The sequence below is a fragment of the Apodemus sylvaticus genome, chromosome 22, assembly GCF_947179515.1.
Source record: "Apodemus sylvaticus chromosome 22, mApoSyl1.1, whole genome shotgun sequence".
NCBI lineage: Eukaryota > Metazoa > Chordata > Mammalia > Rodentia > Muridae > Apodemus > Apodemus sylvaticus.
In genome coordinates this window covers 39,099,108-39,116,571 of record NC_067493.1, presented here as the reverse complement: position 1 = coordinate 39,116,571, position 17,464 = coordinate 39,099,108, and the positions used below count along the sequence as shown (strand labels likewise).

General features: G+C 47.1%; 2 protein-coding genes across 2 annotated transcripts in view; one reads left to right on the top strand and one right to left on the bottom strand.

The window, feature by feature from the left end:
* Positions 1-1,758: 1,758 nt before the first annotated feature.
* Sbds (SBDS ribosome maturation factor) lies at positions 1,759-11,610 on the bottom strand. Its single transcript, XM_052168544.1, has 5 exons — positions 11,342-11,610; positions 10,161-10,290; positions 6,754-6,954; positions 4,380-4,544; positions 1,759-2,490 (listed from the first exon to the last, which is right to left on the bottom strand). The coding sequence occupies exons 1-5, from the start codon at positions 11,467-11,469 to the stop codon at positions 2,362-2,364; spliced, it is 753 nt and encodes a 250-aa protein (XP_052024504.1). The 5' UTR covers positions 11,470-11,610; the 3' UTR covers positions 1,759-2,361.
* A 2,367-nt stretch (positions 11,611-13,977) lies between these two features.
* Positions 13,978-17,464, top strand: part of LOC127673012 (S-adenosyl-L-methionine-dependent tRNA 4-demethylwyosine synthase TYW1-like) — a 74,820-nt gene continuing 71,333 nt past the window's right edge. The window contains 3 exon segments of the mRNA XM_052168529.1: positions 13,978-14,141; positions 15,300-15,430; positions 16,653-16,775. Of these exon segments, the coding sequence (XP_052024489.1) occupies positions 14,138-14,141; positions 15,300-15,430; positions 16,653-16,775 (258 nt within the window). The 5' untranslated portion in view covers positions 13,978-14,137.

Below are 17,464 nucleotides of genomic sequence, written 5' to 3'. Positions count from 1 at the left end.
TGGACCTTAGAGCTAGGGCATTCCAGTGTGTGACTGAGGGCACAGCCAAGCAGCAGGGGTCTGAATTCTGAATTCTATCCTCAGTGCACGTACACACACACACACACACACACACACACACACACACACACACACACACACACACACCAGCAGAGGTTAAAGATACCCTGGCCAACTACCTATAAATCCTTAGTGTGCCCTTAGCCACCATTAACAGCAGGCTATGGCTGGAGACAGCACAGTGCTTAAGAGTGGAGGCCAATTTCTAGCACCCACATTGGGCTTATAGCTATAACTCTGGCTCCAGGGACGCCCTCTCTTAGCCTCTGGACTTGCACACATACAATTTTTTTGTGTCGGGGTCGGGGAAGAAGAGCAGTCCACTCAGCTCCCTGCAGGTCAGGTTACACTCATGTGGGTGTTAGTCTTGTGTGTCCCTCCGTCACTTCCGCCTACTTTCTGTTGGAATCCTGCACTGTGCTTGTCACCACCTTATGTGTTCACCCCCATCTCAAGAGAATACACCTCGGAGAATAAACACCCCTCTGTATAAGGAGATCTTGCTTTAGAACTGACCTTTGAGGTATTGTGCTTTGAGTTCCCTAACACTCAAAAAAGTAAGGGTTATCAGAGATGTAGATGATCATTTTTTGCAGAGGTGGGGCTCATTGTGGGCAAGGCAGGTGTGCTGATGACCACACTGTGGTCTTAGTACTGAGGGACAGCGAGGCAGGAAGGGCCAGGTTCAAGGCCAGGCTGGGCTACCCAATCCCCCCCCCCCCATTAAGTTATTTATTTTGGAGACAAGTCTCACTATAAAGTCCCAGCTGGCTGGAGCTTTCTAAGTCAGGCTGGCTGCCAAAACAGAGATCAGGTCTATCCTTGTCTCCTGAGTGCTGAGATTAAAGCTTTGTGCTAACATGCCTTCATGTGTGTACAGGTTCATGTGTACTACTGCAGTAAATGGAAGGAAGGACAACCTGGGGAAGTCAGCTGTTCCCCTCTAATGTGGGGCCTTCGGGTAGGACTTGGTCATGAGACTGGGGCTATGGGCCTCTGCTGGTCATGTTGCTGGCCTGAGAACCTACTGAAATCAACAAAACAAATCCCAGAACACCTCATTTGTGAAAGCTGGGCTTTTGCCTCTGAAAACCAAATTTCTTTTGCTATGTTAAAAATAGGGGTTGGTCACAGGCCTATAGTCCCACAGTATTCAGGAGGCTGAGGCAGGAGTATTGACTCCTAATGGGAAGAAAAGAAATGAAAAGCAAAACCAAAAAACTGTCAAGGTATGTTATGCTCTTGGATATTTTTCTGTTTGAGACAGGGTTTCTCTGGAGTCCTGGCTGTCCTGGAGCATACCAGAAACTGGGCTGGCCTTAACTCATATCTGTCTGCCTCTACTTAGGTGCTGGGATTAAAGGCCTTTGACTAAGACCCTAAAACCACAAAGAAACTAAACCAAACCTGTGACTCCAATTTGTGATGGTCAGTACCACCACTGTGACAGGACACAGATCCCGACTGAATAGAAAGGACAACTGAGCATCTGCAGTCCTCTCTGCTTCCTGACTGTAGATGCCCAGCTGCCCCCATTCTGCCGCCATGCCTCCTCTGCTGTGAAGGCCCTCACAGGGAGCTGAGGTAAAAACCTTACTGTCCTAAGATGTTTCTGCAGGCATTTAATCTCAGCAGTGAGAAAAATACCAAATACAAAACCAGAGCAAAGAGGAACTGTCTAGAAATGCAAGCCAGAGCTTAATAAAAATAAGTTTTATTGGTTACATATAATTTTAACTATGCTAACATATATTATAAACTTTTAAGAATTAGTATTCAATGACTTTATATATTTCCCCCCAAGAATAATCCAAGTTAGTTGTGGTACCATTTTTGTTGAAAATTAAAAATTCAAATTTTCCCTAGTCATTATACATCTATTGGTAGGGAACCAGGAGGGTCTCTCCATGCTCATACCCCAGACCTGGACATTATGCAGAAACACCACATCTTCCCACCAGGCGCACCCCCTTTGTTATACAGACCCCTCTCCAATGATCTGTCACGACTAACTCTACCTTCTTACCCACCAATGCTGTCTCTGGTCCCCCTTGGAACTAGAAAGGCATACGCAGCAGTGAACAGCTGTTCTGGACTCTGTATTTTGGGTTATTTTTCATTTTTGCTGGAAACCCCAATTGACAACAAAAATACCCAGGTACCTGGGTAAATGTTTAACACAAGATGGAAAGTGGCACATCACTTGAGCAGGGCTTTTGGCAGGTCACAGGAACACACTGTTGCTACTGCTGTCAGGAACAAGCATCCGCGGTCGTGCCCCAGCTGAAGAGCTGGGTGGTGTCATTCAAACTTCTCATCTCCTTCCTCCACGTCCTTCAGACTGAGCACTTCCAGGGAACCCTTGCCTTTGGTTTCCTTTTTGATTAGCTCATCAATTTCTCTGAAGCAGCCTGGGTCGATGAGGCACACCTGCAATGATTAACAAAGCTGGTTTCCAGGGAGATGGGCAACGGCACAGAATAAACCCAGTTTTAATGCTCAGGGCAGATCTATGGCTGTGTTCTGGGTGCTGCTCGCAGGTGGAGGCCAGGGCAGCAGGCTGGGCCTAGGGCTCAGCCTTGATGCTAACCGTCTACTGTTGGACTCTGGCATAGGCACTTAGCCCTTGTTAGGGTTTGTATATGCTCAGTCCAGGGAGTGGCACTATTAGAAGGTGTGTGTCCCTGCTGGAGGTGGTGTGTCACTGCCAGTATTCTGCTAGCAGCCTTCAGATGAAGATGTAGAACTCTCAGCTCCTGCATCATGCCTGCCTGTACGCTACCATGCTCCTACCTTGATAATAAACTGAACCTCTGAACCTGTCGTTCTTTATAAGACTTGCATTGGTCAAGGTGTCTGCTCATAGCAATAAAACCCTAAGGCACGCTTAAAGACTCACCTGGTCAGTGCTGCAGCTCACAGTGAAAGCGAGCATTGCTTAGCATTGAGGCCCTGGGTTCAGAGGCTGAAGAGATGGCTCAGCATGGACAACTCTTCGAGAGGTCCTGAGTTCAATTCCCAACAACCACATGGTGGCTCACAACCATCTCTAATGGGATCCTATGCTCTCTTCTGGTGTGTCTGGTGTGCTCATATATATATAAAAAGAAAAAAGACCCTGGGTTCAGTCCCTAGCACCTCATTCCTTCCGAAGACATCCATATTCTCCCCTCACCGTGTGTGTGTGTGTGTGTGTGTGTGTGTGTGTCTGTGCGTGCACGCACCTGCGTATGCGAGTGAGAGGGAGAGACAGACAGACAGACAGACAGAGAAAGAGGGGCTATATAGCAAGAGTTCAGGTGTTTACAGTGTGGGCAAGCTGTGTCTGTCTAGAGTAGCCAGCCCAGCATCAAATCCTTTCACTACAAATGCTTAAACCATGGTCTGGTAAAAAGAGCTGGTAACTGCTAGTCTTAAATTTACTACAGAGCTGAGGACGCCCCTGAACTAATGATTCTCCTGCCTTTACCTCCGGAGTGCAGGGGTGACCACCTGGCTCCCCTTTTATGAGCCCATAAGAGAAGTATCAGTGTAAAATATATCTTGTTATTTCAAAGAAAATGAACATGGACAACACAATTCTGTTATGAATGTTTTGACAAGCCAGGCGGTGGTGGCGCACACCTGTAATCCCAGCACTCTGGGAGGCAGAGGCAGGCGGATTTCTGAGTTCGAGGCCAGCCTGGTTTACAGAGTGAGTTCCAGGACAGCCAGGGCTACACAGAGAAACCGTGTCTCAAAAAACCCAAACAAAAACAAAAACAAAAACAAAAAAAAAACAAACAAAAAAAGCTTTGACAAAGGCAAATAAGAAAATCTTGTGGCTGCTTAACTGCCCTACACCTGCTTAACTGCCCTACACCTGCTTAACTAGCCTACACCTTGTAAATATGATTCTATGGTTTAAATATAAAATGTCCTCAACAGGACATTTATATTATCTTGTGTTCCAAGCCTTATCTCCAGCTGGCGGTGCTATCTTGTCACATCTGGGAACATTAGTGGCTGAGGTCTCCATGGATGGAGTGGATCTCAGGGACCTGTTTGTAAGATACACCCGCTCGCTCTCCAGTTCTCCTATCTCCTCTCCTTCCTGTCCTGCCCAAGTGCGTGAGGCCAAGCAGCTGTGGACTGAACCCTCTCAGACTGAGCCAAAATAAACCTTTCTTTCTTTAATCCGCTCTCTCAAGTGTTTAGGTCACAGCTATGCAAAAGTAAGGAACAGCATTTATGATCAGGAGCGAGGCTACTCTGGTAGAAGGAAGCCAAGAATAGTGTGTTGAGGTCATACTCCCGCCGCCGCCGCCCCAGCGTCTTACGATCTCCAGCTGCTGGCTGTAGTCCTCACTCTCCACGACCTTCACCAGTGGCTTCAGCTTCTCCTTCAGCTTCTTCCCTTCGTTCATGGGCAGGATGAAGCGCAGTCGCATGTGGGCCCTCTCTATCTTCATCTTCTCCTTCAGCTGCTTTATCACTTCCAAAGCCTTTCAAGACATAACGAGGGGTCCATGTTGTTTAGTTTTTGTGCCGCACTAACTCATCCTTTAGACACGAGCAAAGTGGTTTCCACATAACTGCAGTAGGCCAGTGGCTTCCTGGCCAAGATACAAGCAATCCCAGAAATACCTAGAAAATGAGACAGTGTCTCATTTTGTGAAATGGAAAAAAAAAATTCTTTGCTTCGGAAGAAAGCACTGTCAAAGACTGGGGATCAGCTCAGAGCTAAAGCACTTCCTTACCTAGCATGCATGAGGACCTGGGCTCTGTCCTCAAAGCAAGAAAATGTGTGGGGAGGGAATTACATACATTTGCAAATGTGAACTTCTCTAGAACAGACAAAAAAATGTCTTTTTGTTAGCCTCAGAGACTTCTAAGCCCACCATGTTTTAAGCCATGAACCCTGAGGACCTGAGCCCACAGCTCAGCTCATAGTAATTCTAGAACAGTGGTGAGACCAGAGGCATGTTCCTTGGGAAAACAGAGCAGAGCACCCCACCAGCCATCCAGCGATGGCCTTCCCATGTTGTCTACACCCCTGCCTGAGAAGCTGTCACTGGGTAGAAAAGACAGACTCAATGGCTTCCTTGAAAGTCTAATAGCCATTCAGAGTGTCAGGATGCCCAAGGATTTGAGATCTTTTGAGTTTAGATGTGACTGCCAATACACGTTTAAGTTCTGACAGGCCTTTGAGTTGGCATCTCTGCCACTGACCTGCAGGAAGAAGCATCCCTGGGAGCTGGAGGAAACATGGTGCTGGGCTTGAGGGATCTGGGGATGTATGGAGAGGGACCAGCGCACAGTGGCTGATGTCCCCATTAGTCCCTTGATGACCTCTCCTAGGATATCCCCCCCCCCCACACACACACAGAGAAGCCCCTGGTCTGAGTTGTGTGAACGAAGTGAGTAGTTCAGATGTTGCCCAGAGTTCCTGGGTATCCAAGTTCTTCTCTGGCTCCTTCCATTTTCCTGCCTTTCCTTTCTGGACGTACACGATCAGGAAATTGCCTGAGCACTGATAACTCAGGCTGTTAGCTCTATGGACCATTCTATACTTCGTGATCTGTTAAGCACTTTATTTGAATATGCATGTTATATGAAAATGCAGGAGCCCGCACGCACATATGCCTGTAAGGACACTGGGTGACGTGCTCTCTTGCCCTCTTCCCTACTCTCTCAAAACAGGGTCTCTCACTGAATCTGGAGCTGCTCTGGTAGACAGCAATTCCCAGAGAGCCTCCTGCCTCTGTCCCCCAACACTAGGGTTACAGGTGCAGAAGCAAGAGACCCAATTCAGAGTCTTCTCCAGGTCCTGGATATCCAAACTTAGGTCTGCGTTCTTGTGTACCAAGTACTCTTATATACTGAGCCATCTCCCCGGGGCCTTTATTTTAGGGACTGTGTCACACAGTGCAGTTCAGGCTTGCCTCACACTTGTTAGGTAGTGAGGGATGCCGTTTCGCCTCCACCTCCCTCATGCTGAAGGTACCAGTATTTCTAACTTGAAAAGGTTGTACACTCTGGGAAAGTACCATAGAGCTGAATATTTGGGCTGGAGAGAGGGCTCAGAGGTTAAGAGCACCAGCTACCAGCTGTTCTTTCAGAGGTCCTGAGTTCGATTCCCAGCAACCACATGGTGGCTCACAATCATTTGTAATGAGATCTGATGCCTTCTTCTGGTGTGTCTGAAGACAGCGGCAGTGTACTCATATACATAAAACAAATAAATATAGAGCTGAATATTTTAAAAACAAACAAACAAAAAATCCCCCAAAAACCAACAACAATAACAAAAAAAACCCAGTGACTTTATGTTCCAAGACAGGGTCTCTGCCTCGCAAGTGTGTGAAATCCAGGCATGTAGCAGAATGGCTGTCTTGACAGGGCTGAGCTGTGTGTAATATATTAATAAATACAAACAGTGAAAAAGGTCGCATGACTCAAAGTCCAAGCTGGACAGGAATGAAGAGACCTACGCATATTTGTGTTCTACCCACAGAGGGCAGCAGCTAAGGGCGTGGCTCAGCTGGGACAGTGCTCGCTCGGAATGCTCAAATCCCTGCTACCTACCAACCACCAGCAGCACAGCAGGGCAGACTAGAAGTGTGTGCGTCTGATCCCAGCACCGGAGATGGGAGGCAGGAGCATGAGATACTCCCGTGGCCCTAGGTTCTGAGGACAACAACGAACCCTCACCTGCTGCTTCGTGCTCTTGTTGGGTTTGACGGAGTAGTGGATGTCCTTCATGGCTCTCTCGATGAGGATAACGGTGTAAGGTCTCTTTGTTTCTGGATTCACACACTTGTCTGCCACAATGGTGGCAATATCCCTAAACATCTGCTCCAGCTGTGTGTGCCGTTCTTTATCTGACACTTGAACTTCTCCTTTAGTCAGAATCTAAAAGATGGCAGGACATACAGAAAGCCCTCATCAGGTCTAGTTATCTTTCTCTACTGCACAGAATTCGGTCGCGGGGAGGAAAGGAGGTGCCACCCACCACAGCTGCAGCTGCAGAACCATGTGCTGCCTAAATCCAGCACCAGATTATAAGGAGTTCCAGGGTCCCGCTCACTGAGGGCCAGGGAGAAAGTCCGTTTAGAGCAGCAGCCCTCAGCCTATGGGTCAGGACACCATTGCGGGTTGCATATCAGATATTTACATTATGATTCCTAACAGCGCAATTACAGTTAGGAAGTAGCAACCACATAATTTTATGATGTCACCACAACATGAGAGACTGTTAAAGGGTGGCAGCAATAGGAAGGTTGCTGATAGCGTGTACCTTGCAATCTAAAGGCCCTGTGTTCAGTCCTCAGACCCAGCAGCACAGAACCCCCCCCACCTCCACAAACCCATAGGCAGATGTGGTGGCATACAATTTTAATCCCAGCCCTTAGTCAGGCGGTGGTGACGCACGCTTGTAATCCCAGCACTCTGGGAGGCAGAGGCAGGTGGATTTCTGAGTTCGAGGCCAGCCTGGTCTACAGAGTGAGTTCCAGGACAGCCAGGGCTATACAGAGAAACCCTGTCTCGAAAAAACCAATTCCAAAAAACAAAACAAAACAAAACAAAATCCCAGCCCTTAGGAGGCAAAGCCTAGAAGATCTCTGAGGTTGAGGCCAGCCTGGTCTACACAGCAAAGTCCAGGCTGGCCAGAGCTACATAGTGAGATCTTGCTTAAAAAAAAAAAAAAAGTCTGGGGTTGGGAAGCACAGTCAGGTAAATGAAGTGATTTATTAGAAAAGTTAATTTCAAATTAAAAATATCCAGAGGCTGGAGATGGTGGCATCCTTTGCTCCAAAAACAAAAGAATGAACAAACAGAAACTAATCTAGGAGTTTGTCATAGTCTAGGATGGCTACTGTACTCTTTGGTAAGAGAGAGAACCAGAGCCAGTTGGTGGTAGCACACGCCTTTAAGCTTAGCGCTAGGGAGGCAGAGGCAGGCGGATCTCTCGAGTTTGAGACCAACCTGGTCTACAGAGTGAGTTCCAGGAAAACCAGGGCCACACAGAGAAACCCTGTCTTGAAAAACAAAGATCGAGCTGGACGGTGGTGGCGCATGCCTTTAATCCCAGCACTTGGGAGGCAGAGGCAGGCAGATTTCTGAGTTCGAGGCCAGCCTGGTCTACAGAGTGAGTTCCAGGACAGCCAGAACTATACAGAGAAACCCTGTCTCGAAAAAACCAAAACCAAAACCAAACCAAACCAAACCAAAAAAACCAAAAAAAAAAAAAAAAACCAAACAAAAAAACAAAAACAAAAAACCCCAAAGATGGAGAACCAGGCAGTCATGTGACTACTAAGGATGGGCTGAAAGATGGGCTCGGCATCAAGGCCTTAGAAAGGGAATTGCAAATTTCAATGCCCCGAGTTGGCAGAATATGTAAGGTCTCATCAGCCTTAACCTAAAACTGGCAGAAATGCTCTGGGAGCCATCAACAGAGAGAGAGAGAGAGAGAAAAGCGCCATCGAAGGCTAAGACCCCCTCAAACAGAACAACCACTGTCACTGTGAGGAAGACCGAGGAGCAGGCTGCGAAGGCAGAGCACTGCTCCTGCTTCTGAAGATGCCTATCCCGAAAGAGCAAGGCCTTTCCCTCAATCCTCGACATTGTGAGAGTTCCAACCCTGGAATGGCGCAACCCTCAGCATCCTGAACAAAGAAAGAGGAGAAAAGACTCCTGGCACCTGCATCTCCTCTGCCTGTGAAGATGTCCCTCCCACCATCAAAGTCACTGTAGTCCCCTCGCCACCTTGTTCAACTGCCGTCTGATTTTTATAATACAGGTATTTAAACGTCATAGCCCTTTATAGTTTATGTTTGTTTCAATACAGATCCGTGTGCATAGAAAGTAGACTCTTATTAATATTGTGATTGTTATTTCTTGGAATTAGAGCAGCATTCAAAAAAAAATGTCCAATGTTTGTATTTATGTGATCCTGGGGGGACTGGAGGGGAAGGCACAGTGGCAAAGGGAGCTTGCTGCTCTTCCTGAGGACCGGAGTTCAATTCCTAGCACCCACACCACTGGGCTAACAAACACTTCGAACTGGAGTCCAGGGGAATCCAATTTTTATTTTGTGGTCATTTTCTGGTCTCTCAGGCACCTTGCACCAATTTGCACATAAAAAATAAAAACATGTTGGGCATGGTGATAAGCACCTTTAATTACAGAATGCAGGAGGCAGAGGCAGGTGGATGAAGCCAGCTTGGTCTACACAGTTAGTTTCAGGCCAGCCAGAGCTACATAGTGATAGACTGTGTGTTGTCTCCCCTGCTCCCCATTCTGTGTATTCTCCCACTTAATCTTGGAGGGGAGAAAACAAAAATTAAAAACAAAAAGCACCACAGACATTCTTTTTTTTTTTTTTTTTTGGTTTTTCTGGAACTCACTCTGTAGACCTGGCTGGCCTCGAACTCAGAAATCCGCCTGCCTCTGCCTCCCAAGTGCTGGGATTAAAGGCATGCACCACCACTACCCAGCTAACAGACATTCTTTTATGTAAGGAAAACTTGTTATGGTGGGGAGCGGAGCTGCAGGCTTACATCCTAGAATTTCTGTCTCTATCTGGCAAAAGCAAAGAGATTGCATACTTGGGTAAAAGTGGAGATTCTGAGGAGGGTGTGTATGTGTGTCTCTGTGTGTGTGTGTGTGAGAGAGAGAGAGAGAGAGAGAGAGAGAGAGAGAGATCTGTAGTACTAACTTTAACATTTGCAAGCTTAACTTCCCAATTATTATTCCAGAAAAATGATCATAGTAAGTTTCTTTTCTTTGTGATAGTATATGGAGGATGGCTTCTGGTCTTAATCACTGCAAGTTATAATGGATGTGGGTGAGGCGGCATGATCCTGGGGAATCAGAAGTTCCATGCAGCATGGTTATCCACTGAGTTTGAGGTCAGTTTGGGCTACATAGTGAGACTCTGTCTCAAAATATTAGCAGCAAACAAATACCATACAAACCTCCCCAAATGTCCCAACAATATAAACTGAAAAAACAAAACAAATCCTAAAACAGCAAAAAACTCATCAAGAAAAACAGTAAAAACAGTGGTGCCTGTGATCATGAGACTTTGCTATGTTGCACCTGGCAGGACCTACCTGCTTGCAGATTTCAGTCTGGTCGTCTGTCCCAAATGCACTGATGAGGTCTTCCTTCTTGGCAACCTGACCTTTGGAAACATTTACAAACACTGAATGGGTCTGCAGAACTTCATCAAGGTCTTTTTCCCTTGAAAGGGCAGGAGAGAAAGTCCTATGTGAATCCACTGGATAATTGAAAATCCACTCACATTTAAACACAAGATAGCAAGCAGGCAGATGGCAGGTGCTGCGAGCTGGGTGTGATGCGCACATCTGTAATCCATTATTTAGGAGGCTGAGGCCGGGAAATTGGGAGTTTAAGGCCAGACTCAAAAAAGAAACACAACAACAACAAAAAAAAAAACCCGAAAAACTAAAGGACAAAAAAAAAAAAAAAGATAGAAATCAAACACACACACACACACACACACACACACACCTTTCTCTCTCTCTCTCTGGTGACTACCTGCGCAGGACCAATTGAAAACTCAGGACAGTATCAGTATTCTCCCACTTCACCATGGAGGGAAAAACTACTTCGTCATTGTTTTATGTAAGGAAACTCAGGGTGTGGTGGGAGTGGTGCTTCTATCCTACAATATCTGTCCCTAGATGGCAGCAGCGAAGACACTACGCACTTTGGGAAACTGGGGATTCTGAGGTGTGTATGCTTGTGTGAGAGAGACGGACAGACAGAGAGGCTTGCTGTACTAATTTCAGTTTTTGTTGGTGTAGGATTAGCTTCCCGACTATTATCCCTCGGATGGAAAATGACCATAATGTTTCGTTTCTTGGTGATAGCATTTCGGTTTGGATTGTTGGATTCCTGTTTTAATCATTAATCCAAGAGGCCACTGCAATTTTGGGTCCTCTAGACTGCAGTTTTATTAGGACAGGGTCGGTTTCTCTCTCTCTCTCTCACACACACACCAGTTTGAGACTGGCCTGGAACTCGCAGCAATCCTCCTGCCTCAGTCTCCTGAGCGCTGGGATTACAGGCTAGGCCCATCATTCCCACCCGGCACTGATGGAGTTTGTAGCTGGCAGTTTTTATGATCCTAATAAAACCCCAAGCCAGAACCCAATCCGAATCAGGCAAGCCAGGCCTGAAAGGTACCCGTGGCTCTCAAGGGCCGGGGTTAGGGAGGCCAGGCCTCCGGGTGTCCTGTCCGCTGAACTCTGGGTACAGGATCACTCACACGCCACTCCGCCAGCCGACGACCTTGTTTTTATAGCAGGCGATTTCGAAGCGCTTCCCTCCCCGCTTCATCCGCACCACGGCCACGTTGGTCAGTCGGATCTGGTTGGTGGGGGTGAAGATCGACATGGTGGCTGCTCACAGATCTCGAGCTCACGGGGGCTCCAAGCGCTCGGCTGAAACAACCCTGCGGCTCGCGAACCCTTAACGCCCAAGGAGTGCGCAGCTCTTCCGGGACCTATTCAGCGGAAGCAGCGGCTACATACCCGATTGCCCTACTGCGCATGCGTCAGGTGGCGCACTAGCCTGGCAGTGGACATGAAAGCAACTGCGTCTGCGCGGCGTGACTTTTCCGCCCTCCATCTCCGCCCTCCAAGGAAGGTGTGGCGTTCGGTGGTTGCGTCATTTATAGGCGCCAGTTATGCCCATAGGCTGGTGAGTACTGTGTATTGTCCTGGTGGAAACATGGTATTTTGGTTGAATAGTTCTGCAGAGTTCAAAGGCTGCACTCATTTTTAACTTTTTTCTAAGATTAACTTTTAAAGACATTTATTTTATGCATGCGAATACACTGTAGCTGTTGTCAGACACCCCAGAAGTGGGCAGTCCCATTACAGATGGTTGAGAGCCATCGTGTGGTTGCCGAGAATCGAACTCAGGACCTTTAGAAGAGCAATCAGTGATCGTAACTACTGAGCAATCTCTCCAGCCCTCATTTTAAACTTTTTATTTTGGATTTGGTTTTTTCGAGACAGGGTTTCTCTGTATAGCCCTGGCTGTCCTGGAACTCATTCTGTAGACCAGGCTGGCCTCGAACTCAGAAATGCCTCTGCCTCCCAGAAATGCCTCTGCTGGGATTACAGTCATTTGCCACCACCGCCCTGCTCCATTTTTAATTTTTAAAGGAGAATTTTAGAAGCCAGAAAAAAAAAAGGCGTTAAAATATTGTAACGCGCTTCCTTCTTGCTTCAATAATTATTAACCTGGTTCTTATTTTACCCCTCTTTTTTTTTTTTAAAGAATTATTTATTTTAGGTATGTGAGTACACTCTAGCTGTTCTTAGACACACCAGAAGAGGGCATAAGATCTCCTTATAGATGGTTGTGAGCTGTGTATATGTGATTGCTGGGAATTGAACTCAGGACCCCTGGAAGAGCACTCAGTGCTCATAACTTCTGAGCCATCTCTCCTGCCCTTATCCTCCCTTTTTTAATTGTATTATTTTGCAGCAAATTACCTGGTAGGATGGCCATCGCCTCTAATGCTAGAAATTGGTAGGTATAGACAGGATACAAAGAGTTCAAGGCCATCTTCGCCAACATAGGGAGACCTGGATTGCTTGAGAGCCCATTTCATCACCCCCTTCAACACAAATCGTCATACAGTTTTATTCTTAAATACTTCAGTGTGTATACTGTTAACAGACACCAGTCTAATATACACTTCACATTCTAGTCTCCTAACCTACAAAATTCCCCATTACTGTCGATTTGTTTTAGTTAAAATGCAAATAAACCCACACACTACACATCTGAACTGCATACTATAGTCATTGTGCTTTTTTTTTTTTTTAAAAAAAAAAAACAAACAATGTCACACTATGTAGCCTAGGCCAATCTCTAACTCATGGCCAATCAAATCCTCATTTTGCCTCAGTCTCAAATATTAATATTTGAAGAATGTACTACTACACCTGGCTACCCTTAGACTTTTTTTTTTTTTTTTTTTTTTTTTTTTAGGATTCCCTTTTCTTTCCCTGTCATTTAAAAATTCTCTTGGGGGTGCTGGAGAGATGGCTCAGTGTTTAAGAGCACTGACTGTTCTTCTAGCGGTCCTGAGTTCAATTCCCAGCAACCACATGGTGGTTCACAACCATCAGCAATGGAACCCGATATCCTCTTGTGGCATGTCTGAAGATAACATATATATATATATATTTTTTTTTTTTTTTAAAAGAAGTAAATGAAAACTCTCTTGACCTATGCACCTGGGTGTCAGAGGAAGATTAATTGCATTGTAGATTCAAAGTCATTTTGTTTTACATAGGCAAGTTACAGGCCATCGAGAGCTACACAGTGAGACTCTTCTTCTAAATAGTAGCTATCCTGAATCTCGTGATCATTCTGTTTCAGCCTCAAGAGCGCTGAAATTACAGGCCTGTGTCACCAAGCTGAATTCGTTTCTTCCATTGATTGATCGATTGATTGATTGATGATTGATTGAGATAGGGTCTCTCTATAGGCCTGGCATACGTATGTCCTGGAGCTCATTACGCGGACTAAGTTATCCTCTAACTAGGAACTCCCAGAGATCCGCCTGCCTGTGCCTCAGGAGTGCTAGGATTAATAATGGTCGGCCCTATGCCAGGCTGTCATTCATTTCTTGATAAGTTCTATCCTCTGTCCCGCCCTTTCTCCTCTGAGCCAATCCCAGTGGAACCGGAAGCACTCTTGCTGTTTGCATCTCCCGCTCCGAATGGCGCTTCCCACAGGCCCGCCCCTTTCCACTCTGAGCCAATCCGAGAAGTACAGGAAGTGCTCGCGCTTCTTTCCCAGGGTTACGATCCATGGCTTCTCTCTGGTCCCGCCTCTTTCCTATTTGAGCCTATCAGAGAGGAAGTTAGAGCTTCCGCTAGCTCCGTCTTCTACTTCTGGGCCCGCCTCTGTCCCCTGTGGCCAATGCGGGCAGGCCTGCCGACGGCATGGCTTCCCTGGCCCTGTAAACCCGACTCTCCCGATCTCAGTACCGCGCTCTCTGCATTTGCCGGTTACTAGCGGGGCTCGGGTTCCGCGGAGGATGGGTGAGCCTGGGCTGCCAGGGGCTCGGGCGGGCAGAAGGAAACAGCTTCCCACCGCACCTAGGGCCATAGGTTGCTCCGCTTGATGTGTTACTTTTTGTTTTTATTGTATCTCATTGTTTTTTTTTCTTTCCTTTTATTTCTGTTTTTCTTTTGAAAGGGCCGTATCTTGTATCCCAGGTTAACTCAAAACTCACTTTGCAAGCTCAGGAAAATTTGGGACTGACGGTGTAGCCCAGGTGTGAAAGTCAACTTGTATAGCAACTGGCTCAGCATTCAGTGAATAGTTGAGGCTCATCTGGAACTCACTACCCAGGCGGATTAGGAAATTGCTATGTAGTCAAAGCTAGCCTGGAACTCGGTTTTAGCCCAGGTTAGCTTAAGAATTAATGGTGACCCTCCTACCTCAGCCTACTGAACGCACATATTAGCAGGAGGTGTCGCACATATTAGCAGGAGGTGTCGCTCCTGGGAGCAGGGAGGACTAGTCCATGCTCTTAACTAGGGTTTTCTCTTTCTGAGACTACAGGATACGGTTCGATGGAAACTGGCCTAACCTCAGGGGTGGGTGGGTGGTGGTAAGTCCTTATACACGTTTTAGGGCCTCTGGGTCTATTGAACAGCAGCTGTAAACAATAAATATCAGATTTCTAGTCCTTTGAAAAGATCTTTTCAGCTTCTGTGTTTAAGGCTCTGATTTCAAACAAGTCAAGTGTGGGCTGGAGAAATTACTTAGTGGGTAAGAAAACTTGCTACTTTAGCAGAGGACTGGGGTTCACCTCTGACCTCCAAGGTTCATCGTGCCTACCTGTAACTGAAAGTAATACAAATAAATCGTTTTTAATGGTAGCACATGCCTTTACTACCAACACTTGGGAAACAGAGGCAGGTCTTCTAGAGTTCCAGGACAGCCATAGTTATATAGAGAGGCTCATTGTCATAAAACAACAACACCAGCAACAACAAAAAAAGTCAGTCATGGTGCTATTTGTACTCAGAGGCAGGAGGATTGTAAGTCTGAGGGAGGCCTAGTCTCCAAAATGAGACTTTGTTTCAACTAAACACCTGACCTATGCCTTTGCTTATAATTCTTAAAAAAATCAACAGGTCTGTTTGTGTGAGGCTGCTTTTGGTGTTACATCTGTGTGCTTTTAAACTCAGGTCCTCCTCTGGATGTGTGGGACGTCTCCTCGCCTCTGTTGTCGCTATGGATGAACAGGTTCTACATATATCTGGGCTGTGCCCTGGGAGTTACCCTTTGGATCTGTATCCAGATCATTGTCAAGAAGCAGGTAATTGGGGTAGCTTTTCCTCTCTACCTCTTCCCTTAAAAGATCCTATTTTTCATTATGGGCCCATGTGTGTGTATGTGTACAGGGACTATGGAGGACAGAAGAGGGTGTTGGATCTTCTGGAGTAGGCCATACAGGTGGGCATGGAGAGATGGCTCTGCAGTTAAGAGTGTGTGTGCCCCTGCAGAGGACCCCAACTCTATTCCCAGACCCCATGTCAGGTGGCTTACAACTGCTTGTATGTAAGTCTAGTTCCAGGCAATCCAACACACTCTTCAATCCTTGATGATCCCATGAGACACACACACACACACACACACACACACTCTTGTGGTAGTGGTGGTGGTGGTGGTCTATGTGTGTGTGAACACACACAGCACCAGTGGTAGTGGTGGTGGTGGTGGTCTATGTGTGTGTGAACACACACTCATACGTCACCCTCTGCCTATAACAGCTCACTCCGTCAGACAAGAGGTCAGGCTTGGTGACTGTTGACTCTCTCTCCCAGGAAGAGGGGGGTCCAGTGACTCAGCTGAGATTTCCCCCAGTCTTGCGCCTCTTGGCCAGGTGTATGTAATTCTGTTCTAATCCCATGGGGCCTTTCGGCCATGGAAGGAGCTCGAGTCTGTAGCACGTGGGAGGCTACCTGAGCAGCAGACTCCATCTCTGCAGACGTAGGAAGCCATCCTCCATAATGGTGTAGGGTTTTTAAGGTGATGTGGCTGCTTTCAGGGTGCCCAGGTTGGGCTTGGATGGCATGGTGGCGTGGTTTGTTGTGAGAGTGCTCTGAGGAGGGGTAGGCATTGTGTATGACTCCCTAAAGAAGGAGGTCTTGCAGCTGTGTGTGTCTGTTTGTCCTGGAACCAGTCCTCCGTAAATGCCAAGGGGAGGCTACAGCTTTCCTCTGCAGAAAATGAGAGTCATGCAACTTGGAAGAGGTGGGCCTTGCCTTTTGAGGACCCAGTTAGGCTAAGAGGATGAGCTGAGGTTTGCACCTGGGAAGATGAAGAGAGTCATACACAAGGTTAGAGTGTGTGTTAATATTCGAGCCTCAAAGTGAGGGAGAGGTTGATTTATTTTCCTTTTATTTTGAGACAGGGTTTCTCTGTAGCTCTGACTGTCCTGGATCTCTCTGTAGACGAGGCTGGCTTTGAACTTAGATCCCCCTGCCTCTGCCTGAGGTTGAGTCTTGATGGATTCTCTTCCCTTGTTCATCTTCAAGGTCACTCGTTCCCAGGAGAAAAGTGTCCCAGGAGCTCCCGATAGCTCCCTCTCCCCTCAGAAGAAGCAGACACACGTGTCTGGAGTGAAGATTTTCTACGGGTCTCAGACGGGCACTGCCAAGGTGAGCACTTTGTACCCTGCCTCTCCTTTGCCAGTGTTTAAAGAAAATTCCAGAAACCCTCTTTAGCATGTAGTTCTGTCAGCCTTCTAGCTCCTTCCCTTTCTTTCTTTGTTCCTTTCCCGAATGGTGGGTGGCTTCCTTCTCTTGGGCTCAGTGGTTGTGGGTTTTGGTCTTGAAGGGCCCTGAAGCCCTTGTTGGCCCCGGGAGGACAGAGAATCTGCTGCGGTGTTAGGATGTGGACTTCAGTCACGTCCAGTATGGTGACATGATGCTGTAATCTCACATGTGACATGACATTGTAATCTCACACGGAGGGCCTCACGATCAGGGTAGAAAAAATTGCCGCACACTCTGGTGATGAAGCAAGCTTGATTTTTTTTTTTTGGGGGGGGGGAGGGGGCTGCTTTTATAGCTTGCGGTGCCTGCAGCTGTCAGCTGTTGGTTGGAGTGTCAGGCACTTGTGAGAAGTGAGTGGTAGTGATTGGGGTCAGGAATGGGGTCTATCTCTGGCAAGTTCCTACATCTAGTCAGTGCAGTCAGTGTGTTAGAGGCAGGGAAGGTAGGTGTCAAGGTAGACACGAACTGGAGATGTGTGGACCCGGCTCCCCTGGCTGCTCTTCTTGGAAACCTGGAAGGAGGGTCTCGACTGTGAGTGCTTTCTAAGAGACAGAGTGAGGCCGACGCGAAAA